The 17504-nt window shown below is 36.5% G+C and overlaps 1 protein-coding gene across 1 annotated transcript; it reads right to left on the bottom strand.

Annotated features, from left to right (window-relative positions):
- Positions 1-61: 61 nt before the first annotated feature.
- LOC132098880 (periphilin-1-like) lies at positions 62-16239 on the bottom strand. The gene is made up of 10 exons (XM_059505148.1): positions 16193-16239; positions 15876-15940; positions 15581-15790; positions 15281-15345; positions 12247-12381; positions 11970-12145; positions 11130-11165; positions 9811-9887; positions 8090-8221; positions 62-886 (listed from the first exon to the last, which is right to left on the bottom strand). Coding segments are annotated over exons 1-10 (1092 nt in total). The 5' UTR covers positions 16194-16239; the 3' UTR covers positions 62-691.
- Positions 16240-17504: the final 1265 nt, after the last annotated feature.

The following is a 17504-nucleotide window of genomic DNA, read 5'->3' as shown; positions in this document are numbered from 1 at the left end:
TTCCATTGCTATTTGATTTTTTTCATTTGTTCATAGGATGCTTAAAAAAAAAAAAAACTGATTACTAAACATAGCACCTTTATTTAATTACAAACATGAAATCACAAAAAGGCTTAAATCAAAAGGAAAAACATGCATTATAGTAGGTTCAAGACTCTTTAATACAGACAGCAGCAATTTGCTGAACCCATAAAGATTACTTACCATAGTTCATTCATAACCTTTTCTCATTAGTTTGAATGTAAGTGACTTGATTGGCAACAACATAGAACCCTTTCAGTTTTTACACATTTGATCAGAACAAACACCATCATCTAGTAAATCTCCTCAATGGGTTAATAATATCAAATATCTATAACTTCTGTAATAACCTTCAAAGAAGCAAACCTTCTGGCATTGCTTTCCTTGTGTTTGCTTTCTAACATATATTTTTTTTATCTTAATATTGAAAGGTTACAAAAAGATTATACAACCTAGCATCGACTAGTGTCAGTGGATGAATGGAACTGCAAAAATGAAATGCATAAAGAGATTTTCCTTGCCCTGTAGCAGACCAGGAAGATTTCTTTTAGCTGGACACGGAGTACACAATGTACAATGGCCTTTACATAAACCATAAAAATAATGACTTTTGTGTAGGTACAGGGGGGTAAAAAGAACCAAAATGTTGGGTGAGTAAAATGGGGCCACCTCAGACAGCAGGTTCAGGCTGTCGTACCACCTCGTCAAGTTCAGCAATGAAGTTTCTCAAGTCTTCAAGGCATCGCTCACGGATCTCAATCAGATTCTCTTTAAGTGGGTTCTGCAGGTGCTTCTCTAAGCTGGGTTCTTTGGCCACCAGCATCTTCACCACCATGCCAAATGTCTCACAGTCCTGACGAAAGACCTATAAAACACAGTCCTATATTTAAGATTATAAAGTAGTAAAATTGTCCGATATACAATTGCTGCTTAAAATGAAGATTGTGCATACAAATGTCATTGGCAATCTCCAATGTTAACTGTGGCACTGTAAAATTTGATTTTCTTTTCCATTTGGGTTTCTAACCAACATATAAACCCATGCCTTGACAAGATCAGACAACATTTTTTTGATGATAATATTTCATACTGGAGATCAACAATAAGATTTTTTTCTGCTAAGCAAACCATTCAGATATGTACTTACCCTGTTGGCATTTACAGGTGCTGGTCATATAATTAGAATATCAAAACGTTGATTTATTTCACTAATTCCATTCAAAAAGTGAAACTTGTGTATTATATTCATTCATTACACACAGACTGATATATTTCAAATGTTTATTTCTTTTAATTTTGATGATTATAACTGACATCTAAGGAAAATCCCAAACTCAGTATCTCAGAAAATTAGAATATTGTGAAAAGGTTCAATATTGAAGACACCTGGTGCCACACTCTAATCAGCTAATTAACCCAAAACACCTGCAAAGTATTTAAATGGTCTCTCAGTCTAGTTCTGTAGGCTACACAATCATGGGGAAGACTGCTGATTTGACAGTTGTCCAAAAGACGACCATTGACACATTGCACAAGGAGGGCAAGACACAAAAAGTCATTGCTAAAGAGGCTGGCTGTTCACAGAGTCCAAGCTGTGTCCAAGCACATTAATAAAGAGGCAAAGGGAAGGAAAAGATGTGGTAGAAAAAAAGTGTACAAGCAATAGGGATAACCACACCCTGGATATCAGGGCCCCAGAGTCTGGAGGAAGAAAGTAGAGGCACACAATCCACGTTGCTTGAGGTCCAGTGTAAAGTTTCCACAGTCAGTGATGGTTTGCGTTGCCATGTCATCTGCTGGTGTTGGTCCACTGTGTTTTCTGAGGTCCAAGGTCAACACAGCCATATACCAGGAAGTTTTAGAGCACTTCATGCTCCCTGCTGCTGACCAACTTTATGGAGATGCAGATTTCATTTTCCAACAGGACTTGGCACCTGTACACAGTGCCAAAGCTTCCAGTACCTGGTTTAAAGACCATGGTATCCCTGTTATTAATTGGCCAGCAAACTCGCCTGACCTTAACCCCATAGAAAATCTATGGGGTATTTGGAAGAGGAAGATGCGATACGCCAAATCCAAGAATGCAGAAGATCTGAAGGCCACTATCAGAGCAACCTGGGCTCTCATAACACCTGAGCAGTAATTCAGGCAAAAGGAGCCCCAACTAAGTATTGAGTGCTGTACATTTTCATACTTTTTAGTTGGCCAAGATTTTTAAAAATCCTTTCTTTGTATTGGTCTTAAGTTATATTCTAATTTTCCTGAGATACTGAATTTGGGATTTTCCTTAGTTGTCAGTTATAACCATGAAAATTAAAAGAAATAAACATTTGAAATATATCAGTCTGTGTGTAATGAATGAATATAATATTCAAGTTTCACTTTTTGAATGGAATTAGTGATGACATTCTAATTATATGACCAGCACCCGTATGAATGACAATTTATTCAAAATGAAAAGTTGCATTTAAAAGTAATTTTTTTTTAATCAGCAAAGATGCAGCATTACTCTAATTGGAAACAGAATACTGTGCTTGTACTTTACATTTATGGCAAAGACATAGTGTGGACAATAACGACACAGTCTCAAGACCCATCTCATAGAACAGGCCATGAAAGCGCCTTTCTGTTTTTCTGTTCACAGAAGACATGGGGATGGAGAGCGGTTTTGTTGTGTATTTGGGGAACATTCTGCCTTTCTGATCTGCCATTCAGACGATAGAACAAAGTCCCAAGCCAAAACTCTCAGAGCTCAGTTATGTTTACTGTGGTTGGATAATCAAACACTTCTGGACATCAAAGCAATGCTTCAGACCCAGGGGAGTCTGCATAACCTCTGCAATTACCTTCACTCACAAACAGCCCTTGGGACATGTAACTTATAGCTGGAGATCATATAGACATATAGACAGTGATGAAATCAGTCTCATGACTTTACGATGGTAAAGCTACACAATAATGCACCCAACCAAAACTGAAAAAATAAAATAAAATGATGGTTAAACATCTCAGCAGTTTCCGACATGGCCCTGACATTATATAACCATACAACAACATCTGGAAGTACTTAAAATATAACAGGAACTGAAAACTTTGGGCATAATTAAACAAAAAAAGACAAATCATAACTTACGTGATTCCTTCTACCTGCCCCCACAAGTCTGGAAAAGAAATGTAGCCACCCAAATATCTGTGCTGACTAATAATTTTTGCAGTGATCTCCTCATTAGCTTCTCACATAAGGGCTCTTTCCCATGGCTGAGTCAAGTTCTAGTAAAATGAGATCACCTGGTTCCAGGAATCACCGAGGCCCACACACACAAAGCCCAGAGTTCTTGTGTGAGAACTGCCTCTAATAGTCATGAAGTCGAATAGGTTTAATGAGAAGTCTCTAATAGTTAATTAGAACATTCCAGAATAGAACGGATAAATGATGTAGAAAGGAAGTTCTCAGTAGCCTGAGGCTGCAGGTTAAGAGACACTGCAGTTTAAAAGTCAATCTGTGTGACTGTTTAAATTGCATTACTGTTTAGCCAATGATTGCTGGAGCTTTGTAGCCTAAGTGCCATTTAAAAAAAAAAAAAAAAGATGATAATAATGTTAGTTATAAATTTAGATCAGCAACATATAGTATAGAAACAAGAGTTTAACCTAGTAGTAATATTGTAATGGTAGCGCTGCTTGTCTTTGCACAATTTGCGGTTTCCAGGGCATTATGTGGTTGCTAAGGAGTTTTGAATGGTTTCTTGGGTGGCCGTTTACTGGTCCAAGTCAATACAGTCCGTGTCTAAAGGCAAAATCTACGGTGGCCGAGACAGCTCAACACGCTGCAACTTAAGAAAACACATGCAAATTGAAAAAACATCAGCAAATGAAGAAAACATCTTCATCAGTTTGACAACACAAGTGTTGCAAATCATCAAAACAAATGCATATAACGAAACGCGCTTTAAATCCTTTACAACAAATGCATATAACGAAACGAACTGCAAATCATCACAACGCATGCATATAACGAAATGCGCTGCAAATCATCACAACACATGCATATATCGAAACGCGCTGCAAATTTTACTGTTTGTTAATGTGGCGAACTTTCGTGAAAAATGTGATTGAGAAATCTGTTTTGGTAAATTCACGAATTGCACAGATTCCTACTAAAACTCGATTTTAACTGTGAAATTTAAGCAAGCAACAGTAAATGTGACCACACCTTTACATTCTCTGATATTTACGTCCTTAAAGTCTATTTTTGTTTTTGCCTATTTTATTGTTTGCCATGTGTAAAACGTAACTCAAACATGAGTTACAGATCCTGGCCCTGCAAGAGAGAGTCAGATTACACAAGATTCCCATGAATAACTTAACTGAGAGTCCATGTGGGCATTAACTGTATGTGTGGCCTAGAATTACATTCAATTTGGATGAGAAGAGGGGATCATGGTACTGTTGTCGGAAAGTCGTGTGAGTACAGTAGAAAAGACTCCTATTTACAGAATAAACCATTACTAAACGAAAGTAGGGTTGATCTAAAGCAGAGGTTAACAAAAAATTCTGAACGACCACTATTTTTCAAGCAAATATATTCTATTCCTTACCATTTTCTACTGCTTTGTAATGATTCAATTCTTTTAAATATTACTAATTATGATTTGAATTCATATTGCTATGCTGTCCTTTTATGAGATGTTTTATAACCTTGAGCATACAAAGATACCACTGAGATTAAATAATTCATAATGCCAAGAATGCTGGGAAGCGATTTCGTAGAGCATGCTCTACTTTGACACACACTTCCTGTGAACCCCACCTCTGTTACCCAATCAAACAGGAAAGCTGAATGGGACCTTGAGAGTGTGTGCATTCTTGTTCAGTCTTTCAAGTGGCATTTTTGTACTGTGGGAGGCTCATTCCTGATTCGGAGTAAAGATAGCAGAGAATTATTCAGGAAGGGCGGGAGAGACAAGTGAGAAGAATGGGAAAGTATCTATACACTAATAACTTTCAGAGTAGTTCAGTGAAAGTTCACATCTAGTTTTGTAAGACCAAAGTTATATCAAAAAGTATACCGATTTTTTTGAAAATTCAATACATTCAGTTGTACAATATGGCCTAACAGTTACAGGAAACATCAGTTAAATGCAATGAACTTATCCAATAAAATCTCTAGTGAATTGAATTCTGTAAGCAAATTTGCTGTGCATACAGTAGCATATAGATGCCCTCAAACATATGGCATAAAAGTCACAAAGCACTATTTTAAAATCCCAAGTAACCAGGATGCATATGCAACTTAATAAAGGCAAAAGGAGGTATACGTTTATGCCTGTGTTCTTAAACAGGAGCACAAAAACATTGCAAAACAACATGTAAAGGTCTTTGGGGGCAACTGTGCATCAGTCTATTATTTTATTAAGGAATCAAACATTCCTGATGGACCTCAAAAGGACCTTTTTCTTTGGTGTAATAATTTTGAAGAATTGTACTGGTTGATCTTTAACATTTAATTAGTCCCAATGCGGATGTTGGCTTTCAAGCTTTAAAAAGGATCCAAAGGCACCATAAAGAATCAAAAGTGGTCCACGACAACTTGTGCACTATACTTCAAGGTTTCTGAAATCATATGATAGCGTATGGCAGAATCAAACTGAACTTGAAGTCATTATTTACTGAATTCTCCTCTGTAAATCGTTAAATATTGTGAACAGATCATTGAGTAACTGTTGAACTCAAGAACCAGATCAGTCCAATTCATGAATTAATCATTCGAATAAGTTTTGAGTGATGAAACAAATGATAAACAGAAAAGATCAAACGTAAAAGAAGAATTGATTGTCAAATCACATACACTCTCATGTTTGAATCAAGGAGATCAAGGGTTATATATATATATATATATATATATATATATATATATATATATATATATATATATATATATATTCCATAGGACATACTACACTCCTTACAGGTTACATAAAATTGACAGCAACATTTCCTCCAAATGTCAGAGATGTAAAATGACCGATGGTGATCTTATACACATGCTATGGAGTTGCCCAGTGATAGAAGAATTTTGGAAATGTGTCATTGAAGTAACCTCAAGGGTAATAGGAAGTCAAATTGAACAGGACCCAAAACTATGGATCCTGGGGGACACAAGCTCTATTAATGTGAACTATTACAAAAAATACTTTATCTTACTTGCGAGCACTGCAGTAAAAAAATGTTTTCTGATCAACTGGAAATCTGAAAATTCACCATCAGTAAAACATTGGATTGATGAGCTTGTGTCTTACTCCACACCCGAAAAGATATTATATAATGTGAGAGGGAAGCATGCAGCCTTTAGAGAAATCTGGGGCCCATTCACAGACATTCTGCCTTCCCTAGACTGGCCATGCTACTATGAACCCTCATGGATCGACTCCAAATTAGCCCTCCGCAGGTGTATCTTGTATAAGTTCCTCACTGAAATATTTGTTATGAGTAATGTGCAGACTTATTTAGATATGTATGTTTACAGATTGGTATATGGATAAACTGTATAGAGACTGTTTAAATATATAAATGAATAGGAAACTGATAACCATACAAGGGAAGAGGGTGGGGGGTGGGACGGGAAAAGTTTGTATAACATTTGTTTTGTTTTTTGTTTCATATTGATTTTTTTTTTTTTGATGTTTAAAAATTGCAATCCTTGTACGGTGTGTAGGTAAGGTTATACATTTGTGTATATTCCTTGTGTGAAAAACGACTCTTAAATGTATCAAACTGTGGATCCTTCCTACACACCATTAACATTTTGTAAGAGCATATGTTAATAAAAACAAATCTTTAAAAAAAAAAAAAGGAGATCAAGGGTTCAAGATTTCTTTTTTGAAAGCCATCATATTGTTTCAGAAGACATGGAAACTAGCTCAAGTGCTGCACAGACCATTTTTAAGATGCTTTGACACTTAAAATACTTGGACCCCACTCAATGATACTGCATGGAAAAGAGCGACTGGCACATTATTCAGAATATCTCCTTTTATGTCCCACGGACCCTTTAGATCCCTTTAGATCTACAGTATTACATATATATATATATATATATATATATATATATATATATATATATATATATATATATATATATATATGCTGTATAGTGCATGCCAGCTCAATGCTTGCTTAAAAAAGGTAAAGTGCAGAGTGTAGAGATGGCTAGACCAGATTGAAGGAGAAGTTAAACATCTGGTGGACACTTAGAAACAGCACACACACACAGTTTGTGAAATAGCAGGCTTTGGCCTGAAAGGCATCCACACACTGTCACAGAAATATATCAAAACACACTTTGAATTCCACTTCAAAATCCTGAACAAATGACAGAAATGTACATATGTCAGTCATTTATGCAGGAAAAGATTCTTAAGATATTGAGAGCTATTCAAACACTAAAACTGATTCAAACGGCTTCTTGTGAATTGAGAGGAAAACTTGGCCATGCATACAGAAATATCTGACTTTTTTTCTATATGTAAATAACCTAATAAAGCTCAAGACTGGGTCAAAAGCCAACAGTTAAAATCATGAAGCGTCAGCAGCATTTGAGCCAAAGGCTGGTTCTCAACAGAAGGGCTGGTGCACCACTCCTGCGGGATCCCATCTCTCATTTAATAGGGCCAGTAAAGAGGAAAAGAGAGCAGGAACTTTATTATGATCATTCTGAATTCGTACAGAAAGTTGAGATGGTGCGTATTTTACCATTGTATCTCCTTAGTAAATGCAGTGACCAAAAAGGAAAGAAAAAGACAAAATACATGCAAGTGGTAGTGCTCAAAAGTACTCAAAATGCTTTTTTAAATGTTGTTGTTGAACATAATAAATAATGTAATCTTTCAATGCATTAAAGCAGTAACTCACCTAAAGTGTTATAGGTATTTCTGTATCTCTGCCAAACCTATTAATAATATACAGCATCCTGAACAGTAGGTGTTAAAACAAGTATGTGGCCATTAAAAAAAAGACCTAAAGACCTACTGAAATTAAAGTTCAAAAGTGTCTGGGGCATTTCACAAACCTTCTCAATTTCCTGAGCCTTGGCAGAAATAGCTTGAGCTCGTTGTTCTTGAACATCATCCATGACGGAGGAAGCTTCATCAACGGTGGGTGGAACTTCATCTTGGGGCCCTTCCACATTTGTCACGTCCTCCTGCAGTACACAGAACAAGACGTTTTTAAAGCCCACATTAATCCAGAAACATATTCAGAGTAAAACACCACAACAAAAGCTGGAAATTAACATTCAAGAAAGTCCTGTTTTCTCCAAATCAGAAAACAAGCAAACCAGGACAATGTCACTGTATGACTATAACTGTCCCACACTAATTAAACAAACCAAGCTAATAACAATCATTTGTAGTTAGTGGAGAGGAATATATATTTAAGACGAGATCTCCCAAGGCATTCTTTGTCCTTCAAACAATGAATCCCCATAACTTTGTTGAACTTAAGAGACCACCTATCAGGCCCAGTTTACACTGGCAAAGACTTTTCATCTAAGGCACAAGGTTATGGCTTATGCCCCATGAGCTGAGCTATGGAAGAAGATCAAAGGCTCAAGGACTGAGACGTCCACTAACTAGAACAACTTTCATCTGTACATGGTTCAGAGGTGAAAGAAATGCACACAAGTTCTTTAATAAGGCATTTCATGTTGTGTTGGCTTGAAACTGAATCTTGATTCAAGCATTCTTGAATCAAAACGAATTGAGTAATGGGAAAAAAACAAGAAACAAAAAAATAAATAAATAAATTATTCCTTATATATGTATTCGAATATGCTTCTTCAAAATGTGTTTCTCCTTGCCTATCATTCAAAATGGGTCACCATCAAATACAAAAATAATGTGTGAAATATATCTGTTTATATAATAAATATTTACATACTCATTATGACATTATATTTATTTTAAATTGTAATATTTTATTATATAATATACTTTACATATAAATATTACAATTTAAAATAAATATAATGTCATAATGACACTGAATATGCACAAACAAACAAACAAACAAACAAAAAAAACAACAACCTATAAATTAAACTACAAATAAATTATTTTAAGTAAAGCAGTTTCATCCCACGTCTCGGGAATCACTGAAAGAACTTGTTTGCATTACAAATAAAACTGCATATTCACAGAGATTCATTCATTTACTTTTTAGAAAAACAAAAATCAGATAAAATATTTTGTATGTTCATCGTGATTGTTCTCAGATTCAGTTCACCTAAATGCAAAAAAGGAAAAATAGGAGAATACATGAGAGTAACAGCTAAACAAAATTATTTTAGGCTCTCAGTGCTCCCTAGAGCATGTCCAGAGTGCTCAGAGTCGGCGATAAGATCTTGTGTTAAAGCCGAGAGTTGAGCTAATGGATTTCTCCCTCTTTTTTCAGCCTTACTGCAGTCTGGGTGGCCCAATGATGTCCATGACTCTCCTTCAGCGACCTGCCGTGTTTTGTGTCAGAACCGTGCTTACAGTCTGAATAAACACGACATGGGCCGCTTGGCTTTCATACGTCAAACAGGACTCTTTCAAATCCATTGTATGAGAGAGAGGAAAGCACAAGCAAACAGCTTTTCAAAAAGAATGAAAAAACTCCAGTCACTGACTTGTGTTTTTTCACCATCAGCTGAAATTGCTGGCATGTCACGCTTTATTATTTCAGTGGATAAAAGAGAGTGTTCTGGTAAGTACATCTGTTTGGGAGCTGTGTGTGCGTTGTGCAACTCACCTTAGTGGCTGATACGGCGCTATGGGGCGAACCATCACGTGATGCACTCACGGAGGGGCCGGGGGGCCTTTCCCTGTCTGTAGATGATGAAAGACCAGGATCAGAACATAAGAAACAAAACATCTGTTGTAGGACGCAAGCCGACAATGCAGCTATAGTTTGGACATGGATCAACATCCCCCAGAAAGTCACGGAATATGGCCTTGCTTGACCTGCAGGCAAACCGCAGCCAGGTGCCTGCAGTGTCACCCTGTGACCCTCTCCGTGTGAGCTGTGGGCTCAACACCTATGGATTCCTTCGGTGAGAGATGAAGGACTGCTCGCTAAATTGATTTGAAACAGAGATAAGTCTAGAACCAGAAGTTATGTGTAGATTTACACAGATTTAAGATTCAAATCTAAATCTCTTTGCCATGTATCCATGCACATCAAACATCTGGCAAAGAGAAGTATAAAAGGAACAAATGAAAGCTAGAGAAAAAGGAAAGGTATAGCAATCAGACACACGCCTGTGGACTTTTTACGATCCCTGGCCAAAGGAAGTGAGAGGAAAGCAGACAAACAAAATGAGTCTCTACTATGGTGCGATTAGCAACGCTTTCTCTCAAGTTACAGTGACTGCGGGCTGACCTTTAACTTCTAAAGCAAAGCGAAACTAAATCTCCATGTGTCTGATCCATACACTGTCTTTATCAGAATTTAAGAGGAGTATGATTTGAGGAGTTTCGATTTCCAAAAAATTCCTATAAATTGGAATGGAAATGCACACTACCACTCAAAAGTTTATGCAGTTTTTTTGTTTTGTTTTTTGAAAGAAATTAATACTCTTAACTAGCAAGAATGCATTCAATTCATCAAACGTGAAAGTAAAGACATTTATTATGTAACAAAAGATTTCTATTTCAAACTTTCTATTCATCAAAGAATTAGTGTATCACCGTTTGTACAAAAACATTAAGCGGCACTACTGTTTTCAAAGTTGATAATTTTAAGAAATATTGATTGAGTAGCAAATCAACATATTAGAATAATTTCTGAAGGATCTTGTGACATGTCTGGAGAAATGGCTGCTAAAAGTTCCGCCTAAATTAAGCCTTCACGTCATTACATTCTAAAATACAATAAAATATATATAAAATTATATAGTAATAATATTACACATTAAACATTTATATTATAAAATTGATCCACAAGTTCCATTAAGCTTTGCTATTTTTTTTACCAAAAAACTATTTTGTTTTAGACTAAATGACAATTTTCCAAAATGTAATTCATGCTGGCTTTCTGATGCATAATAAATATGAAAATGTTTTACTCACCCGTTCCCCTTCCTGGCACGAGTGGCTCCTCATACCCTGAAACACAGGAAAGCATTTTTGTTTATCACCACCAAAAATCAAGAGAGAAAAACTGTACAAAAGCTGAAATTTTTTGTGAGCAATAATTCAGGTGTTTTTGATGCATTTCCTTCATCAGTATTAGAGGACAGATCATATGATCTCATGCAAGCCTGCTCCATCTTCTCTTCTCAGAGCCGCATAATCTATAGACGTTTAGAGTATATCATCCCAAAAACGTGCATCCAATATTTGCAGCTCGAAGCATTGCTCTGGAGCTTATTAATGAGAATCTCATTATAGTAACAGAGCAAAGTGTAACAAAGACAGATGGGAGTCTTTATTAGGACAGGCTTTGAGTGACATCATCTGTGATCGGAGGTCTGTGGAGGATGCTTGTGTACAGTCATGTCCAAACCTGTCTATTTTCAAACACGATGACTCAAATCAAACCTGTCCGGGAAGCACTCAGGACATTTATCTAGTTTATGTGAGAAATAAAGCAAGCAGGGAAAGTCCTTCCACTCTGCAGCTGGGCGTATTAGAATGTGCTTGCGTGCAAATTAGTCAAGAAAACCCTTAATTTAATCAACAGGCTTCTACACGTTTCAAATAATCAACGTCAGCTCAAAGACTACACTTCAAGCTGTGCACTGACCCTTTGTACCATCTGTGTGTGAGAGATCCCACCAATGAGATTTCTCTATATATACACACACTTCCGTTCTAAGCCAAACTTTTGGACAGTAATATACATGAACCAAAATCAAATAAATACTATGAAGTGACTGAACAAGAATTTTGACGGAGGATTTTTCATACTTTTCCCCTGCTGGGGAGGGAAAGGGTGTACTTTGCCCTTCTCTGGTGAGTAGCTGCGGCTGCTTCTGCTGGACCCCGACCGACTGTGAGGGGAAGGGGGAACGTCCCGCCGAGTTGGAGAGCGTTCACGTACTGGAGGGAAGGGCACCTTTCTTCTCAAGTTCTCTCGCTCTTCGCTGTGAAAGAGATGAGTACAGATACACAAAGTTTTCTAGAGTATCTGTTCACTAGTAGAATAACACGGGGTATTTTAATTTTAACGTGTTTGAATACAAACCCCCTGTCCATGTTCATTATGGCCTGTATGAGTGTGTCGTCTCCTGCGTCAGGGGCTACTGTAGGCAGAGACCTGGCCGGAGGGTAAGCACCTTTGACTCGACTATTCGGGGCAGGACCTGCACGATTGCTCGGTCTGAGACAGGAAAAGGAAAATAAGACAAATATTTGCATTCACATTATGGATAAAAACTATTAAGCATTATTTTTTTTTTCTCATCAAATATTTTTTAAACACACTAAATGAATGAAAAAAATGATGACAGCAAAAGAGTAAAAAATCAAATTCTTTGCAATCACAAGAATAAACTACAATTTAAAATATATTAAAACAGAAGAGTTATTTTAAATTGTAACAATATTCTACAAAAGTTTAAATACTAGACCAAAACAGATCAAATTAATCCAAAATAATCAAAATGAACAAAAGCCAAATTTATGGCCAAAATGTGATAAAGAAATATACAAAATAAGTAAACATCTAAGTATGTGTGGTTTAAATAGTTGTCCACTGTCCTCTTACAGGTTAAGAAGGGGGTTAAGGGGAGGACAATCTGTTAATCTCAGATGCTAGTTTATGAACCATGCTCAGTAGGGTCAGACGCGGAGTGTATTGAGATGAAGGGTCAAGGGAGAGGTGACGAAGTGTTTCCACCGCCTCAGGTCAAATGATCATCTTTTCATATGTATCATATATACTTTCTTAACACATATGACTGTCTTTCTCCTGTGGATGACAAAAGATTATATTTTGATGGGTGTTTTAATTGTTTTTGTCTATATTATAAAAGTCAGCAAGGTTAAAAACAACACTAGATTTTTACATTTTCATTTTTGTGTGACCTATCCCTTTAGGTGTTGAAAGGCTTTGTTTTAGGGGTCAATAATATATTCAGAAAAGCAGGGTCAGTTTTGATTTAGTAAAGCGCCTTAAAGCCTTTTAAATGTCTTTAAAGACTTTAAAAAAGATTTAAAACCTGTTGGTTATGGAGCAGGACACCCCCGGTCCTGATGACACAGAGGAGATTCTCTTAAACTAGTTTCCACACTGAGCTCTGCTTCATTTAAGACTTTACCTATTTGTGTAAGAACCAAGCCAGAGGCTTCACATCCTGCTTGTAAAAAGCAACTTAATATAAACTGCACAAAGAGGAGGGTAAAATGAGGCTTGTAAAAAGTTGCAGCGCTGCCTAACAGAGCAGCACCACAGCTCTGCAGAGTCCGCCCGCAGCCAAGACATTCATTAACACACATCTGTCCTGGCGGCAGTAAAACACCCTTCAGTTTACTCTGCTCCCCCTCCACTCGCTCTCCCTACCAGGACCCTCCGGTCGCGCAGGCCCATTACGTGCCACTTATACGGCCTGCCAAACAGGCGAGAGGGAGGACGTAATAGAATCAAAGGCACCTGGTTGAGTGACCCTGGTCTGAACCCCAGCCAGGTTCTCCTCTATCAAACACGACAATGTGTCCGCACACAGTGACCTCGCAAAACTTTAATGACCCTCACATCTGTTTGAAGTGCAGGTGACCCTGTCTGCCCTGGACTAACAGAGCAAATTACCACATGTCTGTCTTTAATGCCGATATGAAGCCAGGATATTATCCCAAACCAAAAATAAGGTTAACCCCTCTCTCCCAATTGCAAACCATCCCGACAGATTACAGCACTGAATAGGTAAAGGAAGATGCGTTATAAAACCATATAAAAGGTAATTCTTCGAAACTGAATCTTGGGAATGTCTAACTTTAATAAGAAGAGAGGCTTAGATGAGCATGATTCACTGTCTAAATACAAAAGCGCCACCATGTGGTAAAACTGGGCCAAAAACCACTTTTTTAAATATATATATATATATATATATTATATATATATATATATACACGATTGTGAAATTGACAAGCAATTTCTGAGTGAAAATTTAAATTATTCCTGTTTTTTGAATCCTATGCAAGTGTATTCTGTTTCTACTTTACATAAAATACTGCTTGCTTATACAGACTTTTTGTCTTGCAATTTTACTCATCCAGAAAACAATGATGTCACCATTTAGAGTTTTTTTTGGGGGGTGTCCAACACAAAGTTCATTTGGCTGCACCCCATCCTGCTGTTAACTGTTGCAATTAATTACCGAAGAGGCAGATTTTGAGATACAGAAAACCACTGGGATGCACACTGATCATCCAGCTGGCAGAGTGACTGTCTGTGGGTATTTCCATGGGAGCTGAACCACAAAAACCAAAACAGAGAATGTAGGACAACTCAGAGTTTGATTTATGCTCTTTCTTAAGAAACTTCACTTTGTTTCTTGGTTTCCTTTCTTCACATACGCAAAGTATAAAAACAAGGCATTATAGCTGGAGGGAACGCAGCTTGTTTTCAGAAGGAACTTTTCTGCCATCTGCTGGGGAAATGACACATGCTTCAATGGAAATATCCTCCCTTGGTTCTGTCTATACATTGTATTAAGATCCCGAAATGGTCAGCACTAAAAAAAAGAGGGGATCCAAGAAAGGGGATCCAAAATGTTTTGTAAGGCCACTCAAACCATGTTTGGAGGTTATCTGAAATGCACGCAACCACTTTGCATTAGTAACTTTTGCAATATCTAATCTGAATACATTAATAAAACAGTGAGTATTTCCACTATTCCAAAGAGTAGAAAGAGAAAAGATGGCTCAATTTATGTAACTTCTGCTAAATGTCCATAGCCTCATGCCCATGTCCATAGCCTTATCTGTATATTTATTGCACATTTGTAACATATTTTAGACACTGTATATCCTGTGCTTACTGCTTATTGCACTTCTGGTTAGATGCTAACTGCATTTTGCTGCTTTGTACCTTACATGTGCAATGACAACAAAGTTAAATTTAACCTAATTCTAATATGAATACATGAATACAACAGTAAGTATTTCCACTATTTCCAAAGAGTAGAAAGAGAAAAGATGGCTCAATTTATTTAGAATATGGCCATCAAAAATATATGAATACATCTTTTCCTTTGTGGCATTTTGAAGTTATGAAATACCTGAAGTCAATTTGACGTCCACCATGAGGCTCCTCTCTCTGCCCTCTGTAGTACGGGAAGTCTTCCTGTTAAAATCCAAAACAGAATTATATAATGATGAAGTGAGATATGCAATTGCAATTGTTGAGTGTTTACATATCAGATTTTTTTCTTCTTTTTATTTAAACCTAACTGAAACCATTCCAAGGAATGTACATATATATACCTTTATATATGCACCTTTAACAAGAATAAAAAATGAAAATGCAGAAATAAAAACAGAAGAAAAAGAAATGACTGTATTTGACCACTGATTCTTACCCTTCGACTGGGTGGCCCACCCCTGTGCTCATTTGGAAATGAGTGATGGCTGTCTCCATGATAACTTCTCTGATCCTCTCCATGGTAGTTGCGAGGAGCACTATTTGGATTAAACCGAGGTCCATCGTATTCAAAACCACGGCCATAGTCCTCGTCTGGGCGCCCAAAGGGAGGTCTCCTGTCCCCTCGAGCTCCTCTTGGATATGGACCCTGTATAATCAAAAAAAGCTTGTCTCACAGCATAATCCAAATGTCTGATTGTGGTCAAAAACAACTACGAAAAATAAGTATTTACCCCTCTTTCAGGAGGAAACCGTTCCTCGTAAATATCTCTAATATTTCGATCTCTCCTGAAAGCCACTGAGAAACAAAAAGACACAAATGACATATTAACAGGATTTAAACCTCAGTAACAATATGGTACTTACACATGAGATTACATCAACATAAATTAAATTAAAACTAAATATACGTCAACCATCAAAACAATAAATAACTATAAATATTGCATAAAACTGAAAAAAAAAACATTTACCGGTAATACAAATTTTACATTTTATTGTTCATATTTAATCATATTCAACTAAATTCAATCAAATCTAAATAACTTACTTTTAGTTTCTTAATGAAAATGAATGTCTTCAGTTGGTTGGTTATCTACGAACAAATGAGAGGTACATGAAACTGGCAGATTATTTTGTATTTAAATTGAATCCTTTAGCAGACACTTTTATCCAAAAGGACTTACAAATGAGGACCAAAATAGAATCAATCAGACCAGCAAGAGGACAACAGTATACAAGTGATGTGACAAATCTGTTAGTCTAGCACAGTACACACAGCATTTATATATATATATATATATATATATAAATTAGAAAAACGAATAGAATAGAATTGGTAAGTGATAGTATTATGGTCAGGTGCCCACGAAAGAGTTTTTTTGAAAACAGCTCGAATTGAGATCCACCACCTGGGAACAGTCGAGGAAAAGGTACATGCGAGAGATTTTGTGCCTCTGTGGGATGGCACCACGAGGTGTTATTCACTTGCAGAACGCAAACTTCTCAGCTAGAGAGTTTATGGCCCATAACCATTCATTATTGCTGATAAGTCTATACAGTTTTTCCCCATTTAAAAAAAAAAAAAGAAAAAAGGCAGGTTTTATAACATTTTATTGCATAGTAGAAAACACTATTTAGTCCTTCTGATTATATATATATATATATATATATATATATATATATATATATATATAAAACTATTTAAAATTGTGTCTAGAAGGCGTTGTTCAAGACTTTATTTACAATAAGTTCATTTTTGCTTTTACAAAACTTATTGCTCTTAACTTATTGCTCTTAATTAAACATCGTAAGCAAGTCAATCTATGTAAAGTTAATTACGTAACAGAACGTTGCTTTGCACCAAAAATAACGGCCTGATATAAGTGATGCCACGCAGACAGCTCGCGCACTCATGACGACTGGAACGCTTTATTTACCAGACAGAACTAAAATTAGGCTCTTTATAATTTAATTAAAATAAAATGATTTTTTTAAAGTAAAATTTAGTTTATTTTACTATAACATCTACTTACAATATTTCGCCTACATTCGTACCAATATTATACTTATATGCGCAATGTAATTTCTAGCGCAATGTTATTTCTAGAACAAAAAGTACACGCACATCTGAAGCGATAACATTTCTTATGCGTTTACTTGTTTGTTTTTACTTAATTCAAGGTGGAAAGAGGAATCAACCCCAGTTCATACGTGTGCATCTCCAGTCATCAAACTCTTATTTACGATAAACTGATTTAAATCAGACGCTGTAATACCGTCTTTCACCAGTGCATGCCTATATAACCCCAAAATAACTGTTTACATACCGTTCACACTCTTTGCTTGACATACCACCAGTC

This window comes from Carassius carassius, chromosome 22 (assembly GCF_963082965.1).
Source record: "Carassius carassius chromosome 22, fCarCar2.1, whole genome shotgun sequence".
Taxonomy (NCBI): domain Eukaryota; kingdom Metazoa; phylum Chordata; class Actinopteri; order Cypriniformes; family Cyprinidae; genus Carassius; species Carassius carassius.
The sequence above is the reverse complement of the archived record's forward strand: the minus strand, read 5'-3'. Positions and strand labels throughout refer to the sequence as shown.